Raw genomic sequence first — 18,767 nt, 5'->3', positions numbered from 1 at the left:
GGGGGGGGGGGGTTGGCGCGCCTCCGGGATCGCCGGCGGCTACGGGAGCGGGGGCTACGGCGGCTTCTGGACCCGCGTCTGGGGCGGCGTGAGCGTGAGCGTGAGGCCCGCCGCGAATCGGAGGAGCGCGAGGAGCGCGAGGAGCGAGGAGAGGAGCGAGAGGAGGGGGACGAGCGAGAGGACGAGCGGCGGCGACCTTTCCTGGAACCTTTCCGGTCGCGGCTCCGCCCTCGACCTCTCCGTGGCCTCTTCGGGCGCTACAAGTGTCGGGACGAGCACGTCAAACACCGCGCTAGAGTAGAGTGAGGCTAAAGGCCGGGCGCGCGCAGGGCGGGAGCACTGTGACGGCTAAAGGCCGGGCGGGTGGTCTCGGGTGATCTCGGGTGATCTCGGGTGATCTCGGGTGATCTCGAGTGATCTCGAGTAATCTCGAGTGATCTCGGGCGGCGTGCGCAGGGCTGGAGGCGCCAGTTCGCTCGGCGCAGCGGGGCAAGCGTAGTCTGCGTGCCCGAGCGCGCCGCACAAGCCGCACCGCTCCACGTTGTGGCCGAACCCGACGCCGGCAGAGAGGGCCTTGTCGACCTGCATAGGGAAGACATAGGGAAGACGCCAGAGGCAGGGCAGTGCAGAGGCAGGGCGGGGGTCAGTGCAGAGAGGGCGCGTGAGACCACGGGCTGTGAGTGCGGCGAGTGCAGCTGGATGCAGCCGAATGCGTGTCCTCTCGAGAGCTGCTCGGGGTCCGCCTTCCGCATCTGGGCCTCGAGATATGGGGGAGATATGGGGAGATATGGATCTGCCTTTCCGCATCTAGGCTCCGACAGCGCGGTCGGCGTGGCGAACGAACGCGCGCGGCGAGCGGCGGCGCGCGTCGACAGCGTCGCCGAAGACTCCGCTGAGGGAGGAGGAGCGGGAGCGGGAGCGGCGACGCCTCTCCTCCTCGTCCTCCCACCGCAGCCGCACCTCCTGCGGGGCTTGGGCTGGGGCTTGGGCGAGTGTCTCGGGAGTGTCTCGGGAGTGTCTTTGAAGTGTCTTTGACGTGTCTTTGAAGTGCCCCGGACGTGGCTTGGAGTGTGGGTGGCCCAGAACCTGATCCCCCACGCGGACGACTCTGCGCCCGCGTCCGTCGCGGTACGGCTCGTTGACGCCCGGCGCGTCTCGCTCCGGCACGCCGCTCGCCTGCTCCAAACCGCGCCGTCTCCCGCGCCACGCCGTCTCGCCACCGCCACCGCTGCTGCCACCGTGCCGCCACCGGGGCTGCGGCGCGCAACCGAGACGCGGCCGAGGTGCGGCCAAGCGCGGCCGAGGTGCGGCCGAGGCGTGGCCGAGGTGTGTGGCCAAGCAAGACTCCGGCTGAGGGTGCGCGCGCCTGCTCCGCCCCGCGCCGGAAGGCGATGAAGGTGAGCGAGTCGGTGCTCACCTGAGATAGAGGGAGATATGGGGAGATATGGGGAGATATGAAGGTGAGCGAGTCGGTGCTCCCCTCGCGGGGCAGGGTGCGTGGGGTGAGAGCGAGGGCGAGGGTGCGTGGGGTGAGGGCGAGGGCGAGGGTGCGTGGGGTGAGGGTGAGGGTGGTGAGGGTGGTGAGCGAGTTTGGTGCTCACCTCGCGGGCCAGAGGAGGGTCATATCTCCCCATATCTCCCCATATCTCCCCATATCTCCCCATATCTCCCCATATCTCACCTCGCGGGCCGGAGGAGGGTCCGACGCGCGGCGGAGCTCGGCGCCTCGATCCTGCGCGGCGAAGACACCGGAGTCGGGGCGGGAGGACGGCCCCGTGCAGTGTGCAGTGTGCTTGGAGGCTCGCGCGAGTACACCGGCTACAACGCAGCCGAGTGCAGCCCGAGCACCTGTCCTCTCGAGTGCTGGCCGGAACACACGGGGCTGTCTTCCTGCCTACGCTCTTCCCTCATCTACTGCTCGCGCTCCCCGAGGGCGGAGCGCAGCAGCGACTCAGCGGCGGAGACGTCCGCCTCGGCGCCCGTCACGATCACAGCCCGCTCGTTTGCGCGCGGCGGATGCTGCAAGTCGCCGCACTGGTCGAGCCGCGCGCGCGCCTGGAGCGGAGAGGCAAGAGGCGAGATCACAAGGTCAACACAGTGGACGGCGATCGCGTTGCTACAGCTGTCTCTCCGGCCATCTATCCAGTGGCTCACTTCCGGCTTCCCATCGACAACCAGCAGGCTGCACCGGCTCTGCTCTCGCAGCCTGCCGACGGTCTCGCCGCCGCGCCCGATGATGCGCCCGGAGCAGTCGCTCGGGATGATGTACACCGTCCAGCTGGAGCTCGCCGCGGGCGGGAGCGGAGGAGCCGCGACGGCGGGCGCCAGAGTCGGGCCTTTCGCGACGACTGGTCCGCGCGAGATGATGGGCCCGCGTTGGATCACGGAGGGACCGGCCGCGGTGAGGTCGGGCCGCAGCGCCGCCGCCGCCGCCGCCGCCGCCGCCGCCGCCGCCGCCGCCGCCGCCGCCGCGGCTCCATCGACACGTGCAGCCTCTCCGGGCCGCAGCCTGAGCGCCGCGGCCGCAGCGCGAGCGGCGGCAATGCCCGCACTGATGTCCGCGCCTCTCTCCATTTTGGAGTGACTAGCAGACCTTGCGCGCTTGGCGCGCCCAGGAGGTATTTTCTTCTCAATAACAAGGCTGTGAACCAAACCTTGCTCAAGGTTCTTGGGTGCAAAGAGCGCGGCCACAAGTCACAGGGCCCGCTCGTCCATGCGACCGGCAAAGGCTGGGTCAAAGAGCACAAGGGACAGTACTACGACGCGCTCCATGTCAAGAACGGAATCGTCAAAATTTGTCTCGTCGAAAGCCAGGGCGGCATCGCGCCGCCAACCAAGAGAATCATCTTCAACTTCGCCAAAGAGGTCGGCAGCCCGAGCGCCGTCGACCGCACCGACTACGGCACAGCCTCCGGCTGGTCCGGCAGCGCCCGGCCCCGGGGCTTCGCCCAACACCACTCGCAACAGCTCTCGCGCGCCGCCGTCAGTGGCGATGCGCAAAACATCAACAACGCTGCTCGCAACATGCGTGTCGCGCACTCATTCATGACCGGTCTCAATGCCCCACCCCCCTGCGCGCGGGCCTTCTAAGCCCGCGGCGGCCGCGGGTAGTCCCCCCCCATCCCCAGGGCCTCCAGGGCTCGCACCTCAACCTCTCACAGGCCAGCGCACAGCGCCATACGAGGTATTTTCTTCTCAATAACAAGGCTGTGAACTAGGCCCGCGGTGGCGGGTAGTCTCCCCCCATCCCCAGGGCCTCCAGGGCTCGCACCTCAACCTCTCAAAGACCAGCGCAAAGCGCCATAGGACGTATTTTCTTGTCAATAACAAGGTCTGTGAACATACGACGTATTTTCTTGTCAATAGGCGCCCTCCGGCACTCCCACGCCTCACGGGGTCGCCCCTTGCCCGGGGGGCGAGGGAACCCGAGATGCGGAGCCTGTTGCCGTGGAAGCCAGCACCTGCACACACTGTCCTGCATGATGACTGCCTCTCAACCCACCGCCGAGGTAGACGCGGACGGTCGCACCGCCCTCCACCACGCCGCGCTTTCAGACGACACCGAGGTTCTCCGCCAGCTCGCTGCCGGCGGCGGCGACGTCAACAAAGCGGACGAGGGTGGGTGGGCGCCTCTCCACGTCGCTGCGAGTGCTGGCCGCTTGTCGGCGGTGGAGGTGCTCCTCATGAGCGGCGCAGACGTGGCGGCCTCGACGAGCGCGGGAGGGTCCGCCCTCACTTACGCGGCCTCCAAGGGCCACTTGGCAATCGTCGCAGCTCTGCTCGAAGCTGGCGCCGACGTGCGGCACGCAGATCGCGGAGGCTCAACACCGCTGCATCGCGCGGCCTCGCGCGGCCACATCGCGATCCTGGAGCGACTGCTGGCCGCGAAGGGCGCGCGCACCGCCCAGGAGAAGAAGGACAAAATGGGCTTCACGCCGTTCCACGTTTCGGTCGTCGAGCAGCAGGAGGAAGCGCTGCTGCTCCTCGCGACGGCCGGCAGCGACGTCGAGACCGTCGACGCTGAGGGCGTCAAGGCGTCTGACTTGCTGCCCGATCGGCTTCGCGCTCAGCTCCTGGAGGGATGAAGCGAGTCGGCCCTCGAAGGCTCCGCGGTGCGCGGACGGGCGACGGGGCTGCTCATTCGCTCTCTGCACGGACGCCTCTCTCTCCTCTCTGTATGGCCGTTTTCCCGTTTGCGTGTCGGTCGAGCGGGCACAATACACGCTCGTATTGGGCGATTGCTCGAGTTCTGGGGTCGAGGCTCTGGCTGAGGTCATGAGAGGTTCAGAGGTACATTTGAGAGGACAAAACAGGCAACCCTGTCTGCACGTCTCGCGCGCGCGTGAACAGGGCTCCAGGCCCCAAATTACGTGTGAGTGTTAGAGTTGTTTGGTATTGCTAAAAATCTCTCTCTTTGAGAGGTGACACCACAGGGCACAAAAACGGGTGGAAAAAAAGTAATATGAAGTAAAGATATATTACAAAAACGGGTGGAAAAATGTCGGAATAGCCTTTCCAGAAAACGGCTCGCACACCATGTAAAAGCTCTCAGTGAGCTCTCTCGAAGCCATCAGTTTTCGAAGCAACATCGCGGTTGAAAAGTTATAGACGTTAGTTATGTTGCGTACCAAAATCGCGTGAACGCCACGGCAACAACGACACAATAGCGCAGCCGCAGGGCAGAAGACGGTGAGGCGGAGCAGACGCGCCCAGGGCGAGACGAGGGAGGGAGCAGGACTTCGCGGAGATCAGCAGGAGGATGTACGAAGAGATTAGGAGCAGCAGGGACCCGAGGGACCATGTGGAAGACGGCTAGTGCTAGTCCCCCATCGGGAGGACGACCCCGGCTAGTCGCCGACCACACCCACAAAGAACCCTGCACAATGGCCAGGGCGTCCGCGGCTTTCTTTTTCTCGAAGCCTGCGCTTCTCTCCCCGCGTCGCGCCTCCGCCTCTAGCCACTCCCTAAAGGTGGCCGCGACGCGTCGCAGCCGCCTGGCCCTTTCCATGTCCCTCCTCATCGCCTCCGTGGTGCCCATCTCGTCGTGCCGCACCCACGAGTCCTCCCAATCTCCCTCCCATTTGCACAGGTATTCCCACCCCGTCTCCTCTCCCTCCTCGCCACCGAAGCACCTGGGCGCCCTCCTCGCCGCTGTAATCGAAGCCACATTCCAGCTACCCGCTCTCCATGCCTCTAGCTGATTCGCATTGTTTTCTCGCGCGACTTTCGTTATTTCTTCCGTCGTGTCGGATGGGCTAATCGGCAGGAATTAGCATTCGCTGCGGCGCGCTGCCCTCCCGCTCCGCCTGCCCTCCCTTTGCCTTTGCCTGGTGGCCTGCCTCGCGGCCTCCTCCGTGCTGGGCACTCTCCTCTGCCCCTGCCGCCGAGGACGCTTGTCTTCCACTCGTCCCGCCGCCGCTGTAGCTCGGGCCCACCAAGCTGGCGACACAGATGGCGATATTCAGCCTCCTCTCGTTGCCCGTTTGCCAGCCCATGTAGGTCTCGGAACTCTGGCCAAGTCATGAAGACTCCTGTCGCTGCGTTGGTGATGTCCGCCCATGCTGCCACCCCGCGCCTCGCCAGGCACCGCGCAAAGTCGCACGCACATTGCCCCTCGTATAGCATTGGGCCTCGCTCTGCTCGCTCCTTATCTGTCACTGCCCATGCACTCGGGCGCAGCGGGCCCCTTGCCCTCTCTCTCCATCCTGCTGTGGCGAGGGTGTCTGCTCCACTCCTCCACCTGGCCTTCAGGTACGCCTCGAGGACGAGGTCATCTGAGAGTTCCTTCTCCCAGTCCCAGGGAGGCTTCCACTCGAGAGGGTTGTCGCTCCTGCAACCCAAGCGCTTCAGTGTGTGCGCGAGGCTGCTCTCCACAGCCAGCCTGGCTGGCTCTCCCTCCGTTGCACACAGCGCCCTGTCCACTTGATCCACCAGCGCAGCGACCGCATAGGTGTATGCGTGCTCCATCTCCATCCCTGCCCCCTCCTCTGCGTCGTACATCTGCAGCTTTGGCACTCCCACCGAGAATCTCCTGGCCCTGAGTGCTGAAGCCCTGACCTGCTCTATGGCCTCACAATCTTCCCACGTGATGACTGTTGACCTGCCATAGTATCCAATGATGCCGCTGAGTGCGAGCGCCATGTTGCGCCTCATCTGCTCCACGGTCAGGTGCGAGAGGTTCCCAACGAGCCATAGCGCGCGCTTGCAATCTCTCTTGACCCGTTCCCTCATGTCCTTCTGCCACTCGCCGTTTGCCCATCCGGTTCGCAGCTCGGTCCCGAGATACTTGTACGTCTCGTCCTCCACTAGCTGAGGGATTATTGTCCCGTCTGGCATCTTCATCTCGTACCCCGTCACGTCCACTTCCGTCCCCTCCTTCCAGTAGGTCGCGGACCATGCAGACTTCTTCTTCTTTTTCACCTGTAGGCTGTTTCCGCATATTTTGGTGACCAGCCAGGCGCACTCGAGCGCGAGCTGCATCGTGGCTATATCGTTACTCAACAGCAGGCAGTCGTCTGCGTATACTAACTGCGGCACGCTCTCCCCTGCCGCAGTGAACTCGAACCCCTGGCATAATTTGCTCACTGCTCGCTGCATCACCGCGAGCATGAGCTTACTCCGTGTAGGCGAGAGCAGGCAGCCCTGGCCTAATCCCTGTTCAATATCAAACCTCGGGCTGAGCCCATAGCCCGTCTCATATCTGCCTGTTAGCCCTGGCAGGTCGCCGAGCCCTTCCCTCAGTGCCTTTAGCACTCTCGTGACGTCTGCTGGCACACCGGCCCACTCCTCCACTCTCCATTGCACCTCATTCACGACGCTCATGAAGTACGTGCCTAAGTCTATGTATCCTCTCACACACATCTTCCTTTCTATCATGCACTCCTCCGCGTGCAGCCTTGCCGTTAGCGTCTGCGCAGGTGCATTCATCCCCTTGGTGAAGCCGCTCTGCGAGCCCGGTACCGTGTGTGCTGCCGCTCTGTCGTATTCTGGCAGTAGCATGCGCATCAGCCCCTTCATAGATTGTGGTTGTACCCAAAGGTCCCGCCTCCTCTCGAGCTCCTTCGGATCCTCCCCCGGCTTCATTGCCATCATAGCAATCCAGTCGTTCCACACTTTGGGATACTGCTCCTCCCGCACAATCTCCTGCAGCAGCCTCCAGTACTCCCTCTGCACTCCCCTCGGCGAAAGTCGGATCAGGTACCCGTCTAGTTTGTCGCTGCCTATGGCCTTTCCTTTCTTGAATTTCCTGATCGCCGCCTCGCACGCCGACCACGTCAACGCGTTAGCCACGAGCCGTCCCGTCCCCTCCACCCCCGGGGGCTGGGCCTCCGCCCTGGCTGGTTTTGTCATTGCTAGGAGCGCCTCGACCGCCACCATGTCCGCCTCCCTCCGCGCGTTGATCTCCTTCCCCCTCCTCGCCGCGGCGTCGCGGACTTCGTCCCCTCGCACCACGTGTCTTTGCCAGACCTGCTCTCCCGTCGTCTGGCAGGTTACCCACTCACCTCCCTCATACATCGCAACCAGCTCCCCCCCGCCCGCTCTTCTGCCCATCTCCTTGTTCAGAATCTCGAAGACTCTCCTGGCATTGTTGCCGCTATTCTCTGTCGCAACCTCCTGCATCACCTCTGTGAGTTTCTCCCCCCCCGTCCGCGGGCACAGGAGGAACTCCTGTTCAGCGTCGCGTCGTTCGCGCTCACAGACCGCCAATGCCCTCGCGCGCCTTTCTCTATTCGCCAGCTGCGGCTGAGCCTCGAGGGCCTTCCAGAGCTGCGCCAGGTTTGGCTCCCTCCAAAAGCCCTCTCCCTCCCATTCCCTCCTATATCCGTCGCTCATTGTGCCGCTCCATTTCTTGACCTCGTGCCGTATCCTGAACCACTTCGCCACTTTCCATCGCAGCCTCTCTCTCTTGGACTTAGGTGGCGGCCCTCGGCCACCCGCCCCCTCGCTTGCCTCCCCGCCTCCCGCGGGCCGCTCCTCTCCGCCCGCTTCGTCATCGCCCTTTGCCCTCCTGGTCGCGACCACCGCCCTAGCGTGTCGCGTGAGCACCCTCGTCAGCCTCTCGAGCCGTTCTGAGGCGCTCAGCTCCTTCTCCGCATCGGCCTCCACCTCGTCATCGAACACCTCCTGTACCGTCTTTGTGAATTTCTCCTCCACCTCCCGATCCATGAATGTGCTCACCCCCCGCTCCCGAAACTCGCGAGGCCCTCCCACACCACCCACTCCTCCAAAGAATTCCACCGCCACCGCCCTGTGGTCGTCACCGCACACCCCCGGCATTGTGCTCGTGCGCCCCATACATGACGCGAGCCCAGTTGTGACCACCCAATTGTCAATCTGCGTCCCTGCTCGGTAGGTGGCTTCGTCCGCCATGGTCAGCAGCTCTCGGCCTCCATCCCCCAGCATCTGCTGGAACAGCCTGTCCGCCAGGGTCGCCCTCTGTGCGCCCCTTTCCCGCAGCGCCTCCTCCGTCTCTGCGTTGAAGTCCCCCCCGATCATGTATTCTCCCCTCGTGGCATCTAGCGCCTCTGTTAGCTTCTCCCACGTCGGTCTCACCACCGTCGCCGTCCTCTGTCTCACCGGCATGTAGACCCCAAACTGCGTCCACTTCCTGCAGCTGGCCACTTCCTCTACCTCGACGCTCACTATTCTCCCCTCCTCAACTTCGGTCGCCACCGCTCTCCCTTCGGTGTCCCTATTCTCTACTCGGATGTGGGTGGGGTCCCACACGATCAGGACCCCGGTATGCATCTCCCCCGATATGTGGTCGCACCACCCTGGCGTGCCGCACCCGTCCAACCCTCTGGTCTGTAGCAGCGCTATCGCCTCTGTCAGCTCTTGCCTAGTCTGTTTGGTGTCTGCGAGGGTGGCGATGGTCACACACCCCTGCTTGATGATCCCTATCACATCTTCTAGCTTCTCTGTCGTGTCATTCCCTGTATCTCTCACCCGACTCGCGCCCCCTGTCCCCCCTCGCAGCTCCTTGATCTCCTCCATCGTCTCACCCCGCCTTTCCAGGGTAGAGAGGTGTCCGTTTTTATTTATTTATTTAACAACAATAGCGAGAGACTATGACACGGGGTGGGTTAGGGTGGTTTAGCACCCCCTAACCCAGGGCGGTTTAGCGCCGTTTAGCCTAGACGGTCACTAAACACGACTAAACGATCCTAAACCGCCTCGACAAATGGTCTGCCTGGCCGGGGAGCTCCGTTAATAAGCACTAAACCGCCCTAAACCGGCCAAACTCGCCTCTTGAAGACTCAACCGAGACGCGACCCGGGGTGGGTCGACGCCTGATGCTTGTGAGATGTCGCGAGTCTACGGTGCGAGGCCGCCTGTGACCTGGAGTTCGCGGATGCGGCGGTGGCGGAGGTTGCAGAGTCGATCGTAGACCGACTTGACCGTCCATGTTGCTGCGCCGAGGTCCACGCGAGTCTCTTGCACAGCGATCATCAAGAGGCGTTCAGCAAACATCCGGCGCAGCCGCGGCTCGGTCGCCATGAATACCTCAATGTTACCATCGATGTACCTCTTGCCCTTGTTGGTAAACATGACGCGCCCTCGCGTCCTTGCCTGCCGCGCCGCCTCGTGTGCACCAGCGCAGCGCAGCGCAGTGTGCGACCAGGGCCGGTGGTAGACAGTGGACGTGGCGAGGCTGCTCTCTGAGCAGTGAACCCAAGCCAAGACGCAAGAGCATCATGAGTGTAATCTGGGTCATTTGTATCACAATATCACCACACCGCCACGCGCTCGCAAGACGCAAGACCGCCTATATAAGCGCCTAAGCCCCCCCCGGCGCTTAGGCCACTTAGGCGCTTAGGCGAGTGACGGCCGGCACCCCGGGGCCTGGCGTGCCTCCGCCGTGGGCTGACACCTGGGAGAGCCAGGTGCGCGTCACCGCGCGTGCAAACCGACTCTCTCTCGGCTTGATCTATAAACTCAAAACTGTCACACTCCTCCGTCGCCCACGCCGGCCCCCTCCCGCGCTCTCCTCCTCTCCCGCTTCCGCTCCGCCTTGCGCTCGGCCTTTCGCTCCGCTTTGCGCTTCGCTTTGCGCTCCGCCGTTGGGCTGTTGGCGGCCTCGCCCTCCCCCGCCTTTGTCTCCGCTCCCCCCTCACGACCGGCGCTCGGCGCGCCCGCGCCATCGCCATCGCCCGCCGCCGCACTCTCGAGCGGGTGAACGTGCCGAAATGCGGCGGCGCTCACGCTGAACAGCCGCAGCTCCGACGTGCTACTTGAGCCGCTCCGTCTGCGGCTCGGCTGAGGCGGCTCCCAGACACCAGGCTGCACCGCGGTCTCGAAGGTGCGCTCGAGCAGCGCCTGCAGCCGGTTCTGGCTGTGCTTCTCGAAGCCCGTCTGCGGCGTGCAGCCGGTGTCGGCAGCCCGCTCCGCCTGCCGCGCCTGCCGCGCCTCCGCCCGAGCGCTCTCCGCCTGGCGCAGCTCGTCGCCGGTGACAACGCACGAGAGGAGCGCCTCGCGCTGCCGGCGCTCCTCCTCGTCCTCCTCGGAGTCGGAGGTGCTGGACGCGAGGGCCGGCATGGGGCACACACGACGAAAGTCACGTATGCCGCCTTGGCCAGGGAGGAGGGCTGAAAGAGAACTTACAACTGAAAGAGAAAGTCCAAACATATCACATGACAAGCGATCCCACGACAGCGATTGTGGGGACTACATGATCCGTACGTTAAGGGACCGTTAAGGTTGGAGGCGAAAAAAATATCGCTGTCCCATCTCCTCATCTCTTTCCCGCCTGGGCGGCCGGTGGGCGGGGCAGCGGGTGGGCGCGCGGTTCGGCGTGGCGTGTGAGTGTGTGCGACTGCAACGACGGACCGCTCAAGGGACCATTGGGTTTGTACTATTAACAACGAAGGCGCTCTCAGAAAAAAAAATGCTAAAAAATCGGGCTGTCCACGAGTCGACGATGAAGGCAAAGCGCAGCGCGCAGGCGGCGGAGGTGCGGTCGCGAGAGGAGGCAACGGCCGAGGCGACTGCGGGTGGCAGCTCGCTGGCCGAGGAGCTCGAATTTGAGGACGAATTTGAGGACGAATTTGAGGAGGAGGATGTGGTCGACGGGGCGGGAGAGGAGGCGGCAGAGATGGAGGAGGCGGAGCTGGAGGCAGCGGCCGCGGGCGGCGGCGGCTCCTCCTCAGCGGACATGCCCGACGACGGCCTCAACCCCTCCATTGGGGGCCGCTTCTACCGCGCGGGCGATGCCATCGAGGAGGGCGAGGAGCTTCGCGTGGATGCGGTGCCCGTTCCGAGATCTCTGCAGACACATCCCTGACACGCCTGCCTACCTGCTGGCCAGCAGCAAGCTCTCCGCACCGCTGCCTCTGGGACGGTTCCCGGACGCGCGCCGCACAGCCCTAACCCGCATGCCCGCGGCCGGCAGTCAGCGTACGACATGCTGCACCGCGCTCGCCTCGAGTGGCCTTGCCTCTCCTTCGCGGTGGTGCCGGACGCGCTGGGCGAGGACCGCGCCGCGTTCCCGCACACGGCCTACTTTGTCGCCGGGACGCAGGCCGAGGCCCGCGGCCAGAATCGGCTCCTCTGCCTCAAGATGAGCGCGATGCACCGGACAAAGCACGACGACGAGTCTGGTGCGCAGACGCACGCGACACCTCCCTGCACGCCCCACACGCCGTGGCAGACACGCCGTCGCAGACACTTGCGACACGTTCCGAAGCACTTGCGAGACGCCTCCGGCGCACGCTCGAACCACGTGTCGAGAATCTGCCGACCGCCTGGTCGCTGCCTGCTAGAGAATTCCCAGGCAACGCCATGCCGTCGCCAGCACTCGCCCGACCTCGCCAGTCCTCGCCCGCCTTGCCACCGCCTCCGGCGCCGCCCTCGCCTCCCAACCCCCCTCCTCGACCCGCAGACCCCGAGTCGGACGACGAGGAGGGCGCGGACGAGGACGCTCTCCTCGAGTGCCAGACGATCGCCCACCCAGGCTGCGTGAACCGCCTCAAGCTCATGCCGCAGGCGCCTCGCAGCCGCCTCGCTTGCCGCCTCTCTCCTCCCTGCAACCTCTCTCCTCCCTGCCACCCCTCTCCCCCCTCCCTCCCTCCTCCCCCCTCCCTCCCCCCTTCCTCCCTCCTCCCTCCTCCCCCCTCCCTCCCCTCTCCTCCTTGCTTGCCTCGCCAAGGCCTCGATGAGACGCTTGCACACACCCGTCGGTGTCGCCTACCCCCAGCCCTAGCCAGCCGCCGCCGGAGGAGCACGCCTCGCCGACCCGTGTCCGGACTCCTCCCCGACAGGCGCCCCACGTGTGCGCCACGTGGTGCGAAGACACCTCCGTCCGGCTGTGGGACCTCTCCCACCAGCTGGGGAACCTGCACGCGCCGGGCAAGGGCGGCGGCGGCGCTTCTGCGCGCGGGGAGCCGCTAAAGACGTTCGGCGGGCACGGCGACGAGGGGTACGCGGCCAAGAGGGTCGGCGGTTGCGTGAGGTGGGAGGTGCGCCTGCCCAGAGCGGCGGGTCGCGAGTAGGTACGCGCTAGACTGGTCGCCGGTCGCGTCTGGGGCGCTCGCGTCGGCAGACTGCGCGGGCAAGATCCATGCGTGGCGCGGCTCGGCCGGCGGCGGGTGGGCGGTGGACGCGGCGCCGTACGAGGGTCACGTGGGGTCGGTCGAGGACGTGCAGTGGTCGCCCGTCGAGGCGGGCGTCTTCATGTCGTGCGGCGTAGACTCGAGCGTCCGCGTGTGGGACGTGCGGCGCAAGGGCGCGCCGAGACACTTCCGAGACACTTCCGAGACACTTCCGAGACAGTTGGGAGTTGGGAGACACTTCCTGCCACCCACCGCCAGATTCCTCCGGCCTCCACAGCCAGCCACCGTCGCTGCCCGACGCCGCTGGCTTCCCCTACCGCCCCACCCACGCCCACGGCACGCCAGCGACGCGCTCGCGACACGTCCGCAGGCGCGTCGGCGATCACAGTTGACGAGCAGCACGGCGCTGACGTCAACGTCATCTCGTGGAGCAAGCAGGTCAACTACCTGGTTGTGTCTGGCGCCGACGACGGCTCCTTCCGGGTGGCGGCCCCGCCGTCGCCCCGCGCGCGTGCGACACGCACGCAGCCGCTCACACACACCCGCACCATCCTCCCTTCTTCGTGGCGCGAGCCCCACGGGCGCTTGCTGTTACGAGTGGCGCCTCCTCCTCCCCGCCCCTTCCCTCAGGTCTGGGACTTGCGTTCGATTCGCTCGGGGGAGCCGGTTGCGCTCTTCACGTGGCACCGCGGCCCAATCACCTCCGTCGAGTGGTCGCCACACGAGTCGTCGACTATCGCCGTCGCCGGCGCGGACGACCAGGCACCACCGACAGAAGACTTCCGCACCGCGCCTTGCTGCACACGCCCAAAAGCCGCCGCCGCCGCCGCCCGCCGCCGCCGCCCGCCGCCGCCGCTTGCCGCCCGCCGATTGTTCTCCTCAGCGGCCGCCTCGCTGCCGACCAGGTCACGCTCTGGGATCTGGCGCTCGAGGACGACCCCGAGGCCGACTCGGCGGCGCGCGGGCGTGACGACTTGCGTGACCTGCCGCCGCAGCTGTACTTTGTGCACCAAGGCCAACGCGACATGAAGGAGGCGCGCTGGCGGACGCACGCACGCCACCTCTCCCCGTCATCTCCCTGCCCTCCGCAGACGCCGTACCACTCTCGCCGCCCGACCCCTCGCGGCTGGTCTCGCCGCCGCCGCCCCCTCCTCCCCAATCGCCGCTCGCCCCCTGCCGCTGCCAGGTCCACTGGCATCCGCAGATCCCGGGCGCCCTTGCCTGCACGGCTGCCGACTCCTTCCATGTCTTCAAACCGGCCAACTTTGGCGACGGCCAAAAGTAGCGGAGTGCTGTCTCGCACGCTACAGACGGGAGAGTATATACACTTCCTACTTATGACACACGCGTTCATACGCATAGCGGACAGCGCGCATTGCGGTGCGGTGTGCGGTGGCGGGTGCCGCAGCCGCGGACACCACAGCCGTTCCGATGCTCGTGTGTTTTCCACAAAAACTGATATTTCGACACTTGCGACTTGGATCACGTTCACGACCCCCCTGGCCGCGCGGCCTGCCCCACCTGCGCGCCCCCCGTGCAGCTCCCCCACGTTCAGATTTCAGTCACACGTGTCTCTTAGTTTTCGGTGATGTTTCAGTCCCCCGCCTGCACGCTCTCAGGCACCACACGACCGCCCGCAGTGCGCCGTGCCAGCCCAAGGCCACACCCCCGCCTTTCGCAATCAGTGACGTCCGCTCTGCGATGCATCAGGGGCATGCACCCGGGTGGATGAGGTGCGGGGCCACCAGCCCTCACCACCACACCACACCACTACCATGCTAGAACGACTCGCTGTGGAACCGGAAGCCCGCGCCGGCCCTGCTGCACTCCGCCTCAACCTCTGCCGCAAGGGCCGCGCCCCCGCATACAAAGACGCCCACCTCCTCGCCGCCCCCCTCCGGCTGCTGTCCGGCAAGGCTGGCCAGGAGGAGGGGCCAGCTCGGCCGCTCGCGCGCCACCGCGATGCCAGTTCGCGCGCGGAACGCGGCCGCCGCCGCATCGGCGCCCGCCCGCCCCCCCGTGAGGTGGACGGCGAGGTGCACTCTGCCGCGGAGCGAGTACACCTCGTCGCCGAGCCAGTCGAGCCAGGCGGGCTCTCGCGTGGTCCACACAAGGTGGCACTGCGCCAGGGCGGGGCCACTGCTGCCCGCGCCGCGCCGGGACGGGTCCTCCTCCTCCGCCGCCGCCGCCGCCGCCGCCACCTCCCCCGCCTCCTCGTCCGCTAGCCTGTCCGTGGTGCGGGCGAGCGTGCGAAGGACCGAGAGGGAGGGGGTGACGCCGACGCCGGCCGAGACGAGGACGACGCGGCGGTAGTTGCGGTACCGCTGCGCTGGCGCGCCATACGGCCCGTCGATCCTCACGCTCCTCAGGTCGCCGCGGAGGGCGAGGCCCCTCAGCGCGTCGGTCCAGTCCCCCACGCCGCGCACCTTGAGTCGGAGCCGCGGCTCGCCTGGCGCGCTTGCGATGGTGAAGGGGTGCCTACGTCATGAGCGCACCGACGTCAGGCCGTGAGCATGTGTCCGAGTCCTGGGCACACGGCTCGAAAGAAGAAGAGAAGAAGCAAGTGTGAAGAGAGAGTGAAGGTGTCGAGAGGCTTGGTCCGGAGTCACGGGGCTGTACCTAGGTGCTCCACATCTAGGAGGGGCGCTCCACTCGTGCCGCGCGATCGCGGCCACGTTGAGCTTGAGGTACTGCCCCGCCACGAAGGAGAAGGCGGCGGGCGGGGCGAGCTCAATGCTCACCGCGCCTCCGCCGTCGCAATCGGCGCGCGCGACGGCCACCTAGGCGGAGAACGCGCCGACATGACACGAAATGCGATAGGTTTGCGCGTGGTGGCCACGAGCGCCGCGGCTGGGCTAGGAATCCTTATTGGAGAGGAGGAGAGGCGGGGTTGGGCGAGGAGGGGCGAGGAGGGTTGGGTGAGGCGGGGTTGGGCGAGGAGGGGCGAGGAGAGGTGGGGTGTGTGTGGAGGGGGAAGAGGCGAGGTAGGAGAGGTGGGGTGAGGAGAGGCGAGGAGAGGAGCGGTGGGTGTGAGGTGGGGTGAGGTGAGGTCGGGTGGCGAGAGGCGCTACGGCCACCTCTCGCCCGACGGAGCGTCGGGCGCGCTCGAGCAGGTAGACGCCGAGCGGCAGGCCGACCCACGACAGCGCCTGCGACGGCTCGAGCCACGCGGTGCGGCCGTGGAGGACGAGGAGCAGGGTCCAGAGCAGGAGCAGCTGGTGCGACCACCAGAACCGGTTGAAGTGCGCGCGCCGGACGGAGAGGCGCGCCAGCGGGTACGCGAGGAGCATGAGCAGTACCATCGCGTGGCCCGTCCACCCCTGAGGAAAGGAGGATTAGGAATCAATTACCAGCTGTCAATGAGCCCCAAAGAGTATCATGCCGCACCGGTCGGCTGAGCAGCACGTCGGCGTAGCGAGGCTGCGGCGGCAGACCGCTGCGCTGCCCGAGGACGGAGCCCTCCCAGACCGGTGTCGGGGCTGCCGAGTAGCGGAAGAAGTTGTAGACGTGCGCGAGCACGTGGCCGGCCGACGAGACGAGGAGCGCCGCTCCCGCCACCGCGTGCCCGCCCATCGCCGCGTCAAAGGGTACAACCCGCTCTAGGGCTGGGAAGGCGGCGCGCAGCCAAGTCGCCTGGTGGGGGGAGGGAGTGCGTCTAGAGTGTGAGACGCGCCGCGAGGCAAGTTAGTGCGGTGTGTCACCGAGCGGCGGCAAGCGGCGGCGAGGAGGAGGGCGGTGTTGAGCATCGCGCACTGCCCAAAGGCACGTGCGCAATTGACGCCGTGGCCCATCAGGCCAGTCGCGTCGGGCCGCCTCAGGTAGACGCGGAACTTGAAGACGAAGATGGCGGCGTTGGCGAACAGGAGCGCCGCCAGCCACGCGGAGGCGACGGAGCGGCGGCTCGCCCTCTGCTGTGTCTCGCGCGCCAGGGCTGCGGCCGCCTTGCTCGTCTGCGGCGCGGCGGCGGCGAGGAGGGCGCCCGCCATGGCCACCTCAGTCCGAGCGAGCGACTCGTGGAAGTCCACTGTTTGCGGCGCGGCAGGCGCGGGCAGCAGCGGGATGGGCCCCGTCGTGGGAAGCGGCGACGAGTCCACAGGAAGTGGCCGGGGCGCCTCGGGCTTGTCCGAAGGGCTCTCGGGAGGGAAGAGTGGGGGCGGCGGCGGCGAGGGCGAAGCGGACGGCGGCGGTGGGCTCGGCGGTGGGGGGGGCGGCGGGGACGGCGCGGGAGGTGGTGGAGGTGGCGGAGGATCAAGAGGAGGCGGCGGCGGCGAAGGAGGCGGTGGAGAGGGCGGCGGTGGAGAGGGCGGCGGCGGCGAGGGCGAAGCGGACGGCGGCGGTGGGCTCGGCGGTGGAGGGGACGGCGGGGGCGGCGCGGGAGGTGGTGGAGGTGGCGGAGGATCAGGAGGAGGCGGCGAGGGTGGTGGTGGAGACGGCGGCGGCGGGCTTGGCGGTTTTGGTGGAAGTGGCGAGGAATGAGGTGACAAGGATGTAGAGGTGGGCACAGTTGAGACGTTCGTGGTTTCGTTGGACCAACATGAACATGGGAACGACGTTGTATTGCCCGCTGAGCATAGCGCATTCGCGGCACGCGCGATCCGGTCACCAGTGAATATTTCCGGTGCGCCCGAGGTTGGCCTCTCACTTAAGTTTGTGCAGGGTAGGAAGCCAGTAGAGCTACAGATTGGACCTGACCATGCAATGAGCGTCGGGTGGGAATGCCGCATCATGCGACTCGGACCAAACCAGGGTTCCGGCTCCTTGACGTAGGGGACCTGATTGCAGCGAAGTGAGCACTTGAGCACTGGATAGGGCCGATTCCGCGTGGTACGGGACCCCTCGATCGTCTCGCCCTCCCTCACTGGTGTGTTCATCGGGGAACCTATTGCAGGACCCTTTTGGGCCAAGCAAGACCAACCTTCCTACCTATCTGGGAGGGCCAGCCAGTGGCAACAGACCCCTATCCGCGGCTAGGTACTTAGATGGCAGCCTGCTCAGTACGCCTTGGACAGTGACTTCTGCCTCGCTGCTCTTACTGCAGCCGCCTCCGGGGCCGGGCCGGCCGCCTCGCTTCGCCAGTGCTGTCTACGCCTGCGACACGCGTGTCGGCTCGCCGCCCGCGTCGCCCGCGGCGGGCCCGCATGGCGCGCCGCTCGTCGGGAGCGTTCCCAGCAGGCTGTGCAGGGCAGTCTGCCTCACTCAGGGCGCCGCCGCCGCTGCGCGGGGCCGCCACCGGCGCTGCTGCCGTGAACACTGCCGCCGTGTACGTCACCACCCCGCCTCTCTTCGTCGCCGATCTCGCCGACGCCGCTCGCCGCTCGCCGCCGCCCTGCCCTGCCCCGCCCACAGCCCTCGCACAAACACCCCCCCACACACATACACACAAAACACCTTGCCCCTGCCCTGCGCCTCACGCCTCGCATCCCACCCGCGCACGACCCGCGCCCACGCCCCCACGCCCCTCACCTCGCGCCTCACGCCTCCCTCCCCACCCTCTCAGGCATTTCTCCTCCCTGCTGCTCGCCGACTCCTCCTCCCCCCGCATGACCGACGACTACCCGTACTTCGGCGATCCTCCCTCTTCGGCGCCAATGTCTACTACCCGTTCGGCCCGGTGAGGGGCGGGAGAGCAGCCATTCCAACGGCTGCTCGGAAAGTTTCTGAACGGCCGTGCATGCGCCTGCATGCCGGCTTACTAAGGAGGTCCCTCGCTCCCGCTCCTCTCCCGGAAGACGCGCGCCGGCCCGGGTGACTCGCTTGCGAGGTAGATCCCGTTCCAGCCAGAGGCCGCGTGACCACCACAGGGACTGTCTGGCGCGGGAGGGGAGATCTAAGCCGAACTCGCCGGGCACGCCGGCGAGGTGACGGTAGATCACCTCTTGAGGATCACCTCCGCCAGACGATCTCTCCCGACGGGGACTGGTCTTAGGCCATTCCAACGGCCAGGCCGCTCGCTTAAGGCTGATTGGCTAGACGAGCGGTCTACCTCCAACGGGGCGGTCCGACAGCGCGTGGATCCGGCCCGCCCCTCGGGTTACGGTTTAGCGCGCCGACAGACCGCCCTCTCCACCACCCTCGCCCAGGGATCTACAACGCTGTCTCAAGGTCCGACAGGTTCGGCACCGCGCACCGCCTCGGTATACAAAATGCGCCTGCGGGCGGACCCTTACAGATCACAGATAACGTACATACACAGAATCGAGCAAGTCCACACCAAACTCG

At 66.3% G+C, this 18,767-nt stretch overlaps 4 protein-coding genes across 4 annotated transcripts; 2 read left to right on the top strand and 2 right to left on the bottom strand.

Annotated features, from left to right (window-relative positions):
- Positions 1–3,482: 3,482 nt before the first annotated feature.
- On the top strand, positions 3,483–4,085 carry EMIHUDRAFT_67602 (hypothetical protein; the record flags this gene model as incomplete). The annotated part of the gene is made up of 1 exon (XM_005763010.1): positions 3,483–4,085. One exon carries the CDS (start codon positions 3,483–3,485, stop codon positions 4,083–4,085), a length of 603 nt encoding a protein of 200 aa, XP_005763067.1.
- A 5,860-nt stretch (positions 4,086–9,945) lies between these two features.
- EMIHUDRAFT_215380 (hypothetical protein) lies at positions 9,946–10,536 on the bottom strand (the record flags this gene model as incomplete). Its single annotated transcript, XM_005763009.1, has 1 exon — positions 9,946–10,536. The coding sequence occupies one exon, from the start codon at positions 10,534–10,536 to the stop codon at positions 9,946–9,948; it is 591 nt and encodes a 196-aa protein (XP_005763066.1).
- Positions 10,537–11,152: 616 nt separating this feature from the next.
- On the top strand, positions 11,153–13,833 carry EMIHUDRAFT_215379 (hypothetical protein; the record flags this gene model as incomplete). The annotated part of the gene is made up of 9 exons (XM_005763008.1): positions 11,153–11,245; positions 11,390–11,597; positions 11,879–11,955; positions 12,258–12,415; positions 12,489–12,708; positions 12,894–13,031; positions 13,179–13,289; positions 13,454–13,552; positions 13,735–13,833. 9 exons carry the CDS (start codon positions 11,153–11,155, stop codon positions 13,831–13,833), a joined length of 1,203 nt encoding a protein of 400 aa, XP_005763065.1.
- A 493-nt stretch (positions 13,834–14,326) lies between these two features.
- On the bottom strand, positions 14,327–17,120 carry EMIHUDRAFT_215378 (hypothetical protein; the record flags this gene model as incomplete). The annotated part of the gene is made up of 8 exons (XM_005763007.1): positions 14,327–14,443; positions 14,591–14,668; positions 14,807–15,026; positions 15,201–15,328; positions 15,626–15,868; positions 15,936–16,181; positions 16,250–16,572; positions 17,051–17,120. The coding sequence occupies 8 exons, from the start codon at positions 17,118–17,120 to the stop codon at positions 14,327–14,329; spliced, it is 1,425 nt and encodes a 474-aa protein (XP_005763064.1).
- Between the last annotated feature and the right edge of the window lie 1,647 nt (positions 17,121–18,767).

The sequence above is a fragment of the Emiliania huxleyi genome (genome assembly GCF_000372725.1).
Source record: "Emiliania huxleyi CCMP1516 unplaced genomic scaffold EMIHUscaffold_65, whole genome shotgun sequence".
In the NCBI taxonomy this organism is placed as follows: Eukaryota; Haptophyta; order Isochrysidales; family Noelaerhabdaceae; genus Emiliania; species Emiliania huxleyi.
This window is presented reverse-complemented; position numbering and strand designations above follow the sequence as displayed.